General features: G+C 40.7%; 1 protein-coding gene across 1 annotated transcript in view; it reads right to left on the bottom strand.

Moving 5' to 3' along the window:
* The window catches only part of LOC139759720 (cell adhesion molecule Dscam1-like), a 206,320-nt gene that overhangs the window by 153,662 nt on the left and 35,909 nt on the right, over positions 1-16,749 (bottom strand). The window contains exon 3 of the mRNA XM_071682115.1: positions 1,829-2,010. Within this exon, the coding sequence (XP_071538216.1) occupies positions 1,829-2,010 (182 nt within the window). The remainder of the gene's footprint in view (positions 1-1,828; positions 2,011-16,749) is intronic.

A 16,749-nucleotide genomic window follows, 5' to 3' on the forward strand; every position in this document is an offset into this window, starting at 1 on the left:
GTGTTGGTTGTGGTGTTCATGATGGTGGAGGGTGATGGTGTTGGTTGTGGTGGTGACAGTGGTGCTCATGATGGTGGAGGGTGATGGTGTTGGTTGTGGTGTGGTTGTGGTGATCATGATCGTGATGGTGAGGATGTAGTGATGATCATGATCGTGATGGTGAGGTTGTAGTGATGATCATGATCGTGATGGTGAGGTTGTAGTGATGATCATGATCGTGATGGTGAGGATGTAGTGATGATCATGATCGTGATGGTGAGGATGTAGTGATGATCATGATCATGATGGTGAGGATGTAGTGATGATCATGATCATGATGGTGAGGTTGTAGTGATGATCATGATCATGATGGTGAGGATGTAGTGATGATCATGATCGTGATGGTGAGGATGTAGTGATGATCATGATCGTGATGGTGAGGTTGTAGTGATGATCATGATCGTGATGGTGAGGATGTAGTGATGATCATGATCGTGATGGTGAGGATGTAGTGATGATCATGATCGTGATGGTGAGGATGTAGTGATGATCATGATCGTGATGGTGAGGATGTAGTGATGATCATGATCGTGATGGTGAGGTTATAGTGATGATCATGATCGTGATGGTGAGGATGTAGTGATGATCATGATCGTGATGGTGAGGATGTAGTGATGATCATGATCGTGATGGTGAGGATGTAGTGATGATCATGATCGTGATGGTGAGGTTGTAGTGATGATCATGATCGTGATGGTGAGGATGTAGTGATGATCATGATCGTGATGGTGAGGATGTAGTGATGATCATGATCGTGATGGTGAGGTTGTAGTGATGATCATGATCGTGATGGTGAGGATGTAGTGATGATCATGATCGTGATGGTGGCGGTGATTGTGGTGATTATCATGACTGTGGTGATGGTGATGATAGTGTGGTTGACAATGAAGCAGACATAATGAACGAGCCATGTAACAATAGACCAGACTGCTAATGTAAATGTCGGCCACTATAATCTGCATGTTTGTCATTGCTGCATACTATCAACAGGGATGAAGGCACAGAAATAAATATCAAAAACATGAATCTGTTTTTCTTTATCACAAACGCCATCTGTGTGTGTGTGTGTGTGTGTGTGTGTGTGTGTGCGTGTGTGTGTGTGCCATGCTTCTGATGTCTATATCCACACGTATGCATTCATCTCTATATCTACACCTCTGTATGTTTTATTGTCATAAGATTTAGTCTCATATCCAGGAAATGAGAATAGAAATCTAGGCCTTTATACATTATGTCGAAAGGTATTGGTTGTAATACCTTGTTTATTGCGTTAAGCGTACGCGAATCCAGGTGTTATGGGGGGGGGGGGGTTGTAAACAGCGCAGCACTTTGCTTGTCGCTATATTTGACTCACAGTAAACAAAGGAACAACAGCTCATAATCTCCGTCGTTGGATCGCATGTGTGAATACAGTTGACAGACATCACGTGATTTTCCTTTGAGAATCCGGTTCGATACTGTGGAATCGAAAGGTATTTCCAACGCTGGAGACGAACACTAGTACGATAAAATGGTATTGGAATCGAATAGACTATCCGATGTGTTCCATGACTGGCTGGAAAAGATAAAAAGAGAGAGAGAACTGGGTAGACTATAAGAGAGTTGGGCTAGAAAATTGCTTTCCTGAAAAGAAAGTGCATCTATCCTTTGACCTTATCATTTCTCACATGGGAGCCTAGAAACCCAGAAACCGAACCAGATATGTTCTATGCTACAGCCTCAGTTTGAGCAGAGAGAGAGGCAACCTTAAGATTCATGGCAGACGATTGAGAATGCATCACTCACTTACCGGCGGAGGGTTGCCGTGGGCGGAACAGGGAAGCAGGGCGCCCGTGGTGTTCGAGAAATGGAGTCGTGGCGGAGGTTCATGGAGGAAGACTGGTCCTCTGCCTTCCTCCACAGACACTCTCGTCGCCTGCACCACGCCCCATCCACAAGATGTCAACAGCATCGGCAGCAGCAGCAGCACTCCTGCCGGGGGGGGATGTTACTGGTTACTTACTGTCTTGCTGTGACAGCGACAAGGGCATGTGACGAAAGGAGATTTATAAATGTGTAAAAAGAAATATATACATGTAGATAGATAGATAGATAGATAGACAGATAGATAGATAGATAGATGGATAGATAGAGTGACAGACAGATAGATAGATAGCTAGATACATAGTATGTTTGAGGAAAGAAACCTGAATGTTCTAGCTCTGAGTGAAACGAAACTCAAGGGAAAAGGGGAACAATGGTTCATCTATCTCCTTCCAAAACATCTCTTTATTCTCCCTAAAGTATCATTTATGATACTCTCAACTCAATTCTCATTTGCTCTTTTTTTCTAACCCTGCCGCTTTCTCGAATGCATTTCCTAATCATTTGCATTCCTTCCCTGTAAGTACCGCCCAAACGCCTCTCTTTTCTCTTTCATAGGTAAATGTGCTTCTACATCCCTTCACTCACTACCCTTCCTAATCTGCCTATCTCCACCTTTTTCATGCCACATGCATCTCTTGCACAATTCATCCCTGCCTCCCTAAATACCTCCCATTCCTCATCCTCCCCTCACATCATTTGCTTTCACCTTTTGCCATTCTACACTCAATTTCTGTTGGTATTTCTTCACACAAGTCTCTTTTCCAAGCTCACTTACTCTCGCCATTCTCTTCTCCCTGACATTTTTTCCTCTTTTTTTCGATAGTGATCATATATCCCACCAGCTGCTCCTCTCTGCACATCTTTCATCGAAAAGTCTCTCTTTTACACGTCTATCAATTAGTAGGTAATCTAATAATGTCCTCTGACCATATCTCCTACTCACATACATATACTTGTATAAATCTCTTTTTAAACCAGGTATTTTCAATCACCAGTCTTTTTCAGCGCACAATTCCACAAGCTCTTCTCCATTTCCATTCATAACATTAAATACCCAATAAAAAACAATTATACCTTCAACTGACCCATTACTTACCCTTTTATTCAAATCACCCATCACTAGTACCCGCTCTCGTACACCAAAACTGTTGAACACTCATTCAACTTTTCCCGAAGCACTTGCCTCTTTTGATCTTCCTACTCATGACCAGGTGCATAAGCACTAATAATCACCCTCTCTCGCCATCCACTTCCAATTTTACCCACATCAGTCTCTCACAGCTCTTGCTTCAGGAGTCGTGCATCTTCCTTCCTTAGCTTTTGTCCTCTTACCAACCCTTGGCTTATAAATAGAGTGAATTGGATCGATGTGGTATACCGGGGTTGACGTGCTGTCAGTGGATTGAATCAGGGCATGTGAAGCGTCTGGGGTAAACCATGGAAAGTTGTGTGGGGCCTGGATGTGGAAAGGGAGCTGTGGTTTCGGGCATTATTGCGTGGCAGCTAGAGACTGAGTGTGAACGAATGGGGCCTTTGTTGTCTTTTCCTAGTGCTACCTCGCACACATGAGGGGGTAGGGGGAAGGCATTCCATGTGTGGCGAGGTGGCGATGGGAGTGAATGGGGGCAGACAGTGTGAATTGTGTGCATGGGTATATATGTGTGTCTGTGTGTGTATATATATGTGTACATTGAGATGTATAGGTATGTATATTTGCGTGTGTGGACGTGTGTGTGTATACATTGTGTATGTGGGTGGGTTGGGCCATTCTTTCGTCTGTTTCCTTGCGCTACCTCGCAAACGCGGGAGACAGCGACAAAGCAAAAAAAATAAAAAAATAAAAATAAAAATATATATATATATATATATATATATATATATATATATATATATATATATATATATATATATATATATATATATATATATATATATATACATATATATATATATATATATATATATATATATATATATATATATATATATATATATATATATATATATATATATTGTTTAATTTGTTTATGGATGGGGTTGTTAGGGAGGTGAATGCAAGAGTTTTGGAAAGAGGGGCAAGTATGAAGTCTGTTGGGGATGAGAGAGCTTGGGAAGTGAGTCAGTTGTTGTTCGCTGATGATACAGCGCTGGTGGCTGATTCATGTGAGAAACTGCAGAAGCTGGTGACTGAGTTTGGTAAAGTGTGTGAAACAAGAAAGTTAAGAGTAAATGTGAATAAGAGCAAGGTTATTAGGTACAGTAGGGTTGAGGGTCAAGTCAATTGGGAGGTGAGTTTGAATGGAGAAAAACTGGAGGAAGTGAAGTGTTTTAGATATCTGCGAGTGGATCTGGCAGCGGATGGAACCATGGAAGCGGAAGTGGATCATAGGGTGGGGGAGGGGCGAAAATTCTGGGAGCCTTGAAGAATGTGTGGAAGTCGAGAACATTATCTCGGAAAGCAAAAATGGGTATGTTTGAAGGAATAGTGGTTCCAACAATGTTGTATGGTTGCGAGACGTGGGCTATGGATAGAGTTGTGCGCAGGAGGATGGATGTGCTGGAAATGAGATGTTTGAGGACAATATGTGGTGTGAGGTGGTTTGATCGAGTAAGTAACGTAAGGGTAAGAGAGATGTGTGGAAATAAAAAGAGCGTGGTTGAGAGAGCAGAAGAGGGTGTTTTGAAATGGTTTGGGCACATGGAGAGAAAGAGTGAGGAAAGATTGACCAAGAGAATATATGTGTCGGAGGTGGAGGGAATGAGGAGAAGAGGGAGACCAAATTGGAGGTGGAAAGATGGAGTGAAAAAGATTTTGTGTGATCGGGGCCTGAACATGCAGGAGGGTGAAAGGAGGGCAAGGAATAGAGTGAATTGGATCGATGTGGTATACCGGGGTTGACGTGCTGTCAGTGGATTGAATCAAGGCATGTGAGGCGTCTGGGGTAAACCATGGAAAGCTGTGTAGGTATGTATATTTGCGTGTGTGGACGTATGTATATACATGTGTATGGGGGTGGGTTGGGCCATTTCTTTCGTCTGTTTCCTTGCGCTACCTCGCAAACGCGGGAGACAGCGACAAAGCAAAAAAAAAAAAAAAAAAGAAATATATATATATATATATATATATATATATATATATATATATATATATATATATATATATATATATATATATATATATATATATATATATATATATATATATCTTTTTATTATAGTTTGTCGTTGTCTCCCGCTGGAGGGGAGAAAGAATTATATCTCCGTACACCCTGTGTCGTAGGAGGCGACGAAAGGGGACGGGTGCGGAGGGATGAACCCCTCACCTTTTCTTGTATTTCAGTTTCTAAAAAATGTAACAGAAGGAGGTAGGCTTGTAGTGCTCATCCTCCTCGAAGGCTCAGACTTAGGTGTCTTAATGTGTATGGATTTAAGAAGTGAGAAGAAAGGAGAAATAGGCAGTATGTTTGAACGAAGAAACCTTTATGTTCAGGATCTGAGAGAAGCAATGAAAGCTTAAGGGTAAAGGGGAAGAATGGTTTGGAAATGTCGTACGAGTTGAGTCAAGGATTGGTGAGAGAACAAGAGCTAAGGAAGGGGTAGCACTACTGATGAAGCCGGAGTTGTGGAAGTGTGTTTAAGAGTGTAAAGAAGTGAACTCTAGGCTGATGTGGGTGAAAGTGAGAATGGATCGCGAGAGATGGGTGATGGTTAGTGTTCATGCACTTGACCCTGAGAGAGAAGACCGTGAGAGACAATTTTCTGGGAGCAGCTGGGTGAGTGTGTTTTGAAAGGGTACCGGGTATTAATGATATGAGGTTTATATGCTGAGTAATGGGACCTATATATATATATATATATATATATATATATATATATATATATATATATATATATATATATATATATATATATATATATATATATATATATATATATATATATATATATATATATAGATAGATAGATAGATATATATATAGATAGATAGATAGATAGACAGATAGATAGATAGATAGATAGGTAGATAGATAGATAGATATTTTTTCTTTCATACTATTCGCCATTTCCCGCGTTAGCGAGGTAGCGTTAAGAACAGAGGACTGGGCCTTTTAGGGAATATCCTCACCTGGCCCTCTTCTCTGTTCCTTCTTTTGGAAAACTAGGATATACGGTCAGCGAACATTATTGAATTATATAGTAACTGATAGGCGAGCAAAGAGAAGACTTTGGATGTGAATTACGCTGAGAGAAGAGAGGGTGCTAGTAGACGTTATGGGTGAGAAGAGAGCAGCGAGAGTGAGTGAGTGAGTTTGGGAAAGAGAATTGTGTGAAGAAATATCAGAAGAGATTGAATGTAGAATGGCAAAAAAGTGAGAGTAAACGAAGCTAGGGGAGTGGTGATGTATGGGAGGCATTTAGGAAAGTATTGATGGCATGTGCGAGAGTTGCGCAAGGTGGGAGGCGGGCCGCTTAGAAAGAGAGTGGTGGGATGATGAAGTAGGGTTGCTAGTGAAAGAGAAAAGAGATGTGTATGGGCGGAACTTACAGGGAAGAAGTGCAAATGACTGGGAGATGTACGTGAAAAAGAGGCAGGAGGTCAAGAGGTAGGTCCAGAGGTTGGGAAATAGAGAGCAAAATGAGAGCTGTTGTGAGATAGTACCATTAAACTTTAGGAAGAATAAGAGTCTTTGGAAGGAGGTTGACAGTGTGCGAAAAACAAGACATCAAATGGGAACATCGGTGAAGGGAGCAAAGGGGGAAGTGTTGATAGATTTATGCAACCTATCTCTCCCTTCTTCTAAGCTTAGTTACGTCCACACACAATTAGACACCCCAGCCTGAGCCTTCGAAGAGGATAAGTAGTCCTCGTTTGGCTTCCTGTTCTGTTCCAGCTTTTAAGAATTGAAAATACATGGAGGGGAGGGTGTTCAGCCCTCCGCTTCCGCCCCCTTTAGACGCCTTCTACGACACGCAGGGGATAAATGGGGAGTATTCTTTCTCCCCTGTCCCCAGGGATTCTTCCCCCTTTAGTCGCCTACGACACGCAGGGAATACGTGGGGAGTATTCTTTCTCCCCTATCCCCAGGGATACAGCACATGTACAATATACGTCGGTGAATTTCAGGTCTAATATAACTATTTGGTCATGACTTAAGATTCGCCGTTCACACACAGACTATTACCGTTTTACTGATCGCTTATACATCCAGACATAACTAAGAGCCAATATTTCATTTTTGTCCATTTAAAGAGCAGCTAATCAGGTTAAGGCATTCGGGAGGAAATTAGTTAAAGATGATGGAAAGTATGTGTGAGGAACTTAGTGATAAGTTTAAAAGTGCTTTCACGGTTATATAACAGCATGTGTTGTATTCAGGGTAAGAGACTGGTTAGTCTTGGTAAATCTTGCAAGCACTGTGAAAGAGAACAGCTCTTGGTAGCCTGCCATTAACGCTGAACGCCCGATATTCCTTCATATATCGTTCATTACATTTCTTAATGTCTTTATACCCTATTTTTACCTACATCTTTCCTCCTCTTTTTCTGTTACCATATACCTACTTTCCCTCCGCTGTAGGTTTGGAGTAGTCTCTCGTATATTCATGCTTTTTCGTGAAAGTAAACGACAACTTCTTGTATCATAATTCAAGCCACTCCAATCTTCAGTAAATATTTTAAGTGTTACTGTTGGATCTTTGATACAGCATAAAATTATTCTTCTGTCTGAGGAAAAATAATATGCAACATTGCTTTAAGTATCACAAGACAAGTATGATAAATACGTGCAGTAAGAGGCAAGTGTTTCATGATCATTTATCTCTATAACATCTGGGAAAATTATATTTCTGCATCAAGTCAAACTAGATATTCTGTGTAGGTTTGACTGATTGTATCAATACGCGGACAACTTTTTGGAGCAAGGGCAACTGATCAGCATAGCAATATATATATATATATATATATATATATATATATATATATATATATATATATATATATATATATATATATATATATATATATATATATACATATATATATATATATATATATATATATATATATATATATATATATATATATATATATATATATATATATATATATATATAAAATTTCTTTTTTTCCTTTTTATTATTTATTTAATATACTTTGTCGCTGTCTCTCGCATGAGCGGGGTAGTGCAAGGAAACAGACGAAAGAATGGCCCAACCCACCTACCAAATATATATATACATATATATATATATATATATATATATATATATATATATATATATATATATATATATATATATATATATATATATATATATATATATATATATATATATATATACTTGCCTTTCATGACCTTTATTCTCATGATCAGGTGCATATGCACCAATAATCACCCATCTCTCTCCATCCACTTTCTTTTTAACCCATATCAATCTAGAGTTTACTTTCTTACACTCTATCACATACTCCCACCACTCCTGTTTCAGGAATAGTGCTACTCCTTCCCTTGCTCTTGTCCTCTCACTAACCCCTGACTTTACTCCCAAGACATTCCCAAACCACTCTTTCCCTTTACCCCTGAGCTTCCTTATACTCAGAGCTAGAACACCCAGGTTCCTTTCCTCAAACATACTACCTATCTCTCCTCTTTTACCATCTTGGTTAAATCCACACACATTCAGACACCCCAGTCTGAGCCTTCGAGGAGGATGAGCATTCCCCGCGTGACTCCTTCTCTGTTTCCCCTTTTAGAAAGTAAAAATACAAGGAGGGGAGGGTTTCTAGCCCCCCCTCTCCCGTCCCCTTTAGTCGCCTTCTACGACACGTGAGAAATGCGTGGGAGGTATTCTTTCTCCCCAGTCCCCGCCCACATACACATGTATATACATACACGTCCACACACGCAAATATACATACCTCTACATCTCAATGTAAACATATATATACACACACAGACATATACATATATACACATGTACATAGTTTATACTCTGCCTTTATTCATTCCCATATACTAATATATATATATATATATATATATATATATATATATATATATATATATATATATATTATCCCTGGGGATAGGGGAGAAAGAATACTTCCCACGTATTCCGTGCGTGTCGTAGAAGGCGACTAAAAGGGGAGGGAGCGGGTGGCTGGAAATCCTCCCCTCTCGTTTTTTTTTTCTTTTTTTTTTCCAAAAGAAGGAACAGAGAAGGGGTCTAGGTGAGGATATTCCCTCTAAGGCCCAGTCCTCTGTTCTTAACGCTACCTCGCTAATGCGGGAAATGGCGAATAGTATGAAAGAAAGAAGAAATATATATATATATATATATATATATATATATATATATATATATATATATATATATATATATATATATATATATATATATATATATATATATATATATATATATATATATATATATATATATATATATATATATATATATATATATATATAACGTGTTATACGTTATTGCCTTTCCTTCCTACCTTAAAGAAGCAACATCAGAAACAGACAACCAGTGGTCTCATCTCATTCAGACATGTCTGTCTTTTAGATGGAAGTACAATGCACCAAACCTGATCCAACCAGCAAGATTCCCTGGTTCACCACATTGAGAGCTCGTCGCCTTCCCCCTACCCTCCAACACATCACATCCATCCCATTTATTCCCTTCGATGTAGGTCACTACCGGCCCTCCCGAATGTTAAGGGCCCTGAGATCCCTTGGCCTTCCTCACTCCATCCCTACGTTATCTTCTCGGACTCCTCCCTCTATAGTTCCCTCTCCTTCTGACACATAGATTTAATCAGTCATCTTCGCTCTTCCTCTGAACATGCTCAGCATACCCTTGTCAGCAGTGTGATCAGACTGCGACCCACTCCCAAACTTCTCTCCACTCAGAACGCCCGCTTTACTACATGGATCGTCGACAGGCATTTCGTGGCTAACACATCCATCCACTTCCATACTTACGCGTTCGTTTCTCAAGACTCATAGCCTTGTGATAATGTTGGGATTACTATACCTTCAGATACACCCATCTTCACCTTCCCAGTTGGTCTATTGATTATGGAAGAGCTCAGCACAAGGAAGCCATGTCAGATATCATGAATGACTTATTTTGGGTCCGTGCTTAACACTGAAGACAATTTGTGACGTACTAACATAAACGTTCAAAATACTCTCCGCGTGATGTACAATGAAGGTAGATAGAATGACAAATCCTGATAGATTCTATCCAAAAATAACAAAAGAAGTTAGATATGAGATAGCTGTACATCTTGAACTTTTTCAAATAGGCCATTCGGTATGGGGAAAAGTTCCATAATATCCCTAGTCTGCCATAGTAGCTTCCGTACTGACAAAAGTTAATCAATTCCTGCCAGAAAAATGATCGATTAGCTTGACGTCATTATTCATTAAGCTTCCAGAAACAATCCTGCCAGACGAGACTGTGATTCATTCAGTGATTCGCTGCATCATTTCCAACGAAATCAGTTGTCCGACAAATCTGACAAATTTCTTTTAAGGCTTAAACTGTTTGATTTACATACAGCAATTGATATAGTTCCTTTCGAGCTTTAAAAAGCTTTCGATCAAGTCCCGCATCAAGAATTATCAAGTCACATAAGATAGTACAAGTAATGTAGTGATTAATGGTCAAACCTCAGAATGGTAAACGTAACAAGTGGTGTGTCACGGAGATCAAACGTGTGATGAATGCCATTTCTGATATATATCACATGATACTGATAATGAGTTTTGCTGTAAGATATCAGAGTTCGTAAACTAAACCAAGCTATAACAGAGTCTAGACGACCACAGTTACAGGTGGACATAAAGAAACTGGTATACTTGTGTCGTAGATGGCAAGTAAGCCATAGTATCGGTCATTGTACAGATGGTTTTATACATCAATCATAGAAATTGAGAAGAAAAGCTGCAGTATGAATTATGTCGACTTACTTAAGGTTTATGATGGAAAAGAGCTTAGGTGTAATAATATACGTCGACCTTAACCAAATAAGCAGTGCGCAGAATACTAGGTTCAGTTTAGATGACAATTCTTACGAAAGACGTAGATAGAAATAAAGGGAGCACACTAGAGAGAAACAAATCCTAGGAGTGACATAGCAGACCAAACCTCACTCAACGTAGAAACGAGAAGGCTACGAGATGATTTGATGCAGGTGTTCCAAATCATCGAAAGGTTTGCCTGTCTTGATGCAGCCAGCTACTCAAGGCTAAATCATTCTGATTTCGCTCATGGGTAAACATGTTGATGCGAATGATGAAAAATTCCTTTGTTCAGCAGGAGTGTCAACATGGAATGTTTCATCGGTAAAAGTAACTGAAAGTAACATCACAGGTACGTTTAGAGAAAAGACTTGGCAAATGAGTTTATTTGTACCTCTGTAGATAAAGAGTTTCCATACATTTATCTCTCCTTTTTTGATCTCTTTTGCCATCAAAAACAACCTCAAAGGATCCAGTGGTCTGGTGCTGCTAGTATAAGGTTACAAAGAAGGAAGGACGAGCAAAGAATAAGAGACCACGAAAATGCAAGACCTGACGAGAAGTACTGACGAACCCAAACATGGAAGACGACAAAAATAGAAAGAATGAAGAGATAAGAGTTTTTAGGTTCTTACTTTAGCTTTCGCCAGTGAAAGTCTTCGACACCTGCGCACGATTACTTCCATTGAAAGTTTAGAGAACCTTCTACTCCCGTGCACGGCTGTCAACAGTGAAAGTCCTGGGCTCAATGTCCCACCTTCAGCCAGTACACGTTTTGGGGGTGACATCCATGAGTCTCCAGCAGTGAGAGTCTTGAGTTTATCCCCTCAGTTCCCACCTGTGAGAGTTTCGTGCTTCCCTTCATCATCTCCCACCAGCGAAAAGTTTAGGATCACTTCCTCAGTTTCCATCGGTGTGTCTGGGATTCATCTCCCTTCTTTCGGTATTCTTCTCCCAGTATTCCAGGTCAAGAGGTCTTCATCAAAGCTCACAACGAACCTGGGCATCGGTGAAAACACTTGAAGAGAGGAGCCTCCGAGAGCCAGTTTGTGCCACCGACTCTGTGTTACGAACGGTGTCGTCGCCTTCCACCATCGTGCCCCTCGGAGCCTTGTGACACAGACGTGCTGCAGCTTCGCCAAGTATCAGCCGATATCACAAGTTGCGACATAGCCACAGACCTCAACTCAGGACAAGAACCGACCGGGATACATGAGTATACCCGCAAGTGCATACTGACAATGTTATTTTAGCTCTGGGGAAAAGTCATATAGACTGCCAAATCTCTCTCTCTCTCTCTCTCTCTCTCTCTCTCTCTCTCTCTCTCTCTCTCTCTCTCTCTCTCTCTCTCTCTCTCTCTCTCTCTCTCTCTCTCTCTCTCTCATCACCCCTATAGCTGCTACTCTAGGTCTGTTACCAATCATATAAAAGCGACACATGCAGACTTACGTATGGTGTGACACTAGTACGACAGTCTCTCGTCACAGGTCTTATGTGTATGTATTTCATTCTTGGGCTGTGGCAGTTGACTTGGGGATGTTTAGCTGGAGATTTACCTCACACAAAACATGGAAAGCCTCCAAAGCTCTTGCTATTCAGTGCCCACACGCGGGCAGAAAATGTAGGCTACTAAATTTCCCTTACCAACTCAGGCAAACGGTGAAATTCTGTTCCGCCTTCACATAAGAATCTTTCATTTCTATTTTGTAGCTACAGTTCTCTATCTTATTTTACAAGACTAAGGTTCTTTGTATAACTGCACTACTTCTTACTATAGTTTTGAAAATGACATTAAGTGTTAGGGGCTTTCATCGTCGTTATAAGTAACCAAAAACCTGCCATAAAAGCATCAACCAATCTTCAATTATTCGTGTATCACCGTCTTTTGTTTCTTCAGTTCCCGCTTTCCCCTTGTCCTAATCTGCATGTAGGCTGAGCTCTACATCTCACCTATCGACAACTGCGGTACTATTACTGCAGCAAGATTCGCATTTGGAATCGTAGGCGGCGACTCAATCTCCGATACTAAACGCAGTCGACAACATCAACGTACGTTCTTGCCACGATGTTGGCCCACGCCATCAGCAAGTAGGCCAACTTGGAAGTAATATGTGGGTGTTTCATGGTCAACTCTCGTGATGGATTTAAGACTGTTTTCACTTGACAGAAATTTATGGATTCATCTGATTCCCTTTTTAAAAATCCTACCGGAATTTTCGTTTACAATCGAGTTCATTCATTCCTTTGTAAATTCTCTGGAAACCTGGACGAGTAAGGCTGAAGACTTCAGCTGAAACCATATGTTGAAGTATTCCTGGACGCTTATGTTCAACTCCCAACATCTTGTGAGAAAACTTTGTAGATGTGTTGTAATATAGTCCGTGTTCACGTCTGTTATGGCCCTCAGGAGCCTGGCCGGGTGAACCATCCCCTGGCAGACCACAAGGGGAAGGGCGGGTGGGAGGAAATAATTAAATCCAATGGTGCCATGACGCGAGGGGTTAACCAGAGGGTCTTGACAGCTGCTAGTGGGGCGCTGCTCACTTGTGTCGCATATTTAACACATAGTGGTGGTAGGAACCACGGTGGCTGTACAGTCCCCTACCTGGGTCTGGAGGCTGGCCTGCCACGTACCATGTTTTATGGCTCACCTCGTACGCGCACACACACACACACACACACACACACACTCACACACACACACACACACACACACACACACACACACACACACACGAACAGAAAGACAGGCATATATACAGGCAGACAGAGAGACAGACAGGCAGACAGACTGACAGACAGACAGGCATCCAGGATAAGAAATTAGAAGTTTTATTTTTCTACGTTGGAGGCTCCAGTCACAGACAGAAGTCCACATCAAGGCCGGGACTTAACCAAAATATAGAGATGACTGTGAAAAGGAAAAAGAAGAGACAAGGTAAAGTACTTACGAATTCTGCATGAAGTAAAAACACCTGTTCTTTGAAATGTGCCAGGTCATCGTTATTGGGAAAGACATAAGAAGGTAGAGAGTTCCAAAGCTTCGACGTGTAGGGAAAGAAACAGTTATCAAAACGGCCCACCCTTGAGCTTCTCCTGATATTCAACTGATTCTTTGATTGATGATGATCCTATTTAGCTGATGAAAGTGGGATTAGATACTCCTCAAAAGCAAAAGACACCATCTACGCCTCGACCATGCTAACAACTTGGAGAATGTTTTGGACGAAATGCATGCCGGAGATGGAGTTAGAATAGTGAAATTAGTTAGTATAATCAACCAGTCAGCACGTAGAATTGGAAGTACGTGATATACTGACAGCTATAATGAATGTTGTTATATCATTAATTTTGTGTATTTGGGTAGTCATCGGGATTTCAGGGGCCAGGTGAGGATATTCCCTCAGAGGCCTCTGTTCTTAACGCTACCTTGCTAATGCGGAAAATAGCGAATAGTTTGAAAGAAAAAGAAAAGATATATATATATATATATATATATATATATATATATATATATATATATATATATATATATATATATATATATATATATATATATATATATCATCAAACACATTCAACAAACCTTCAAAATACTCACTCCATCTCTTTCTCACATCACCACTACTTGTTATTACCTCCCCACTTGCCCCCTTCACTGAAGTTCCCATTTGTTACCTTGTTTTACGCACTTTCTTTACCTCCTTCCAAAACATCTTTTTATTCTCCCTAAAATTTTATGATACTCTCTCACCCCAACTCTCATTTGCCCGCTTTTTCACCTCTTCCACCTTTCTCTTGACCTCTTGCCTCATTCCTTTATACATCTCCCACTCATCTCCATTATTTCCCTGCAGATATAGGGTGTTTTGGTCGAGGTGGTGTGCAAAGTGAGAGGGTTAAGGAAAATGATTTGGTAAACAGAAAAGAGGTAGTAAAAGCTTTGCGAAAGATGAAAGACGGCAAGGCAGCGAGTTTGGATGGTATTGCAGTGGAATTTGTTAAAAAAAGGGGGTGACTGTATTTCTTGACTGGTTGGTAAGGTTTTTTAATATATGTATGGCTCATGGTGAGGTGACTGAAGATTGGCGGAATGCTTGCATAGTGCCATTGTACAAAGGCAAAGGAGATAAAAGTGAGTGCTCAAATTACAGAGGTATAAGTTTGTTGAGTATTCCTAGGATATTATATGGGAGGGTATTGATTGAAAGGGTGAAGGCATGTACAGAGCATCAGACTGGGGAAGAGCAGTGTGGTTTCAGAAGTGGTAGAGGATGTGTGGATCAGGTGTTTGCTTTGAAGAATGTATGTGAGAAATACTTAGAAAAGCAAATGGATTTGTATGTAGCATTTATGGATCTGGAGAAGGCATATGATAGAGTTGATAGAGATACTCTGTGAAAGGTATTAAGAATATATGATGTGGGAGGCAAGTTGTTAGAAGCAGTGAAAAGTTTTTATCGAGGATGTAAGGCATGTGTACGTGTAGGAAGAGAGGAAAGTGATTGGTTCTCAGTGAATGTAGGTTTGCGGCAGGGGTGTCTGATGTCTCCATGGTTGTTTAATTTGTTTATGGATGGGGTTGTTAGGGAGGTGAAAGCAAAAGTTTTGGAGAGAGGGACAAGTATGCAGTGTGTTGTGGATAAGAGAGCTTGGGAAGTGAGTCAGTTGTTGTTCGCTGATGATACAGCGCTGGTGGTTAGTTCGTGTGAGAAACTGCAGAAGTTGTTGACTGAGTTTGGTAAAGTGTTGAAAGAAGAAAGCTGAGAGTAAATGTGAATAAGAGCAATGTTATTAGGTACAGTAGGGTTGAGGGACAAGTTAATCGGGAAGTAAGTTTGAATGGAAAAAACTGGAGGAAGTGAAGTGTTTTAGATATCTGGGAGTGGATCTGGCAGTGGATGGAACCATGGAAGCGGAAGTGAATCATAGGGTGGGGGAGGGGGAGAAAGTTCTGGGAGCGTTGGAGAATGTGTGGATGTCGAGAACAGTATCTCGAAAAGCAAAAATGGGTATGTTTGAAGGAATAGTGGTTCCAACAATGTTATATGGTTGCGAGGCGTGGGCTATGGATAGAGTTGTGCGCAGTAGGATGGATGTGCTGGAAATGAGATGTTTGAGGACAATATGTGGTGTGAGGTTGTTTGATCGAGTAAGTGATAATAGGTTAAAGAGATGTGTGGTAATAAAAAGGGTGTGGTTGAGAGAGCAGAAGAAGGTGTGTTGAAATGGTTTGGTCACATGGAGAGAATGAGTGAGGAAAGTTTGACCAAGAGGATATATGTGTCAGAGGTGGAGGGAACGAGAAGTGGGAGACCAAATTGGAGATGGAAAGATGGAGTGAAAAATATTTTGAGTGATCGGGGCCTGAACATGCAGGAGGGTGAAAGGCGTGCAAGGAATAGAGTGAATAGGCACGATGTGGTATACCGGGGTGGACGTGCTGTCAATGCATTGAACCAGGACATGGAAAGTTCTGTAGGGCCTGGATGTGGAAAGGGAGCTGTGGTTTCGGTGCATTATTACATGATAGCTAGAGCCTGAATATGAATGAAAGTGGCCTTTGTTGTCTTTTCCTAGCGCTACCTCGCGCACATTTAGGGGGAGGGGGTTGTTATTTTCATGTGTGGCGGGGTGGCGATGGGAATGAATAAAGGCAGACAGTATGAATTATGTGCATGTGTATATATGTATATGTCTGTGTGTGTATATATATGTATACGTCGAGATGTATAAGTATGTATATTTGCGTGTGTGGATATGTATGTATATACATGTGTGTGTGGGTGGGTTGGGCCATTCTTTCGTCT

Source organism: Panulirus ornatus, chromosome 34, assembly GCF_036320965.1.
Source record: "Panulirus ornatus isolate Po-2019 chromosome 34, ASM3632096v1, whole genome shotgun sequence".
Classification (NCBI taxonomy): Eukaryota; Metazoa; Arthropoda; class Malacostraca; order Decapoda; family Palinuridae; genus Panulirus; species Panulirus ornatus.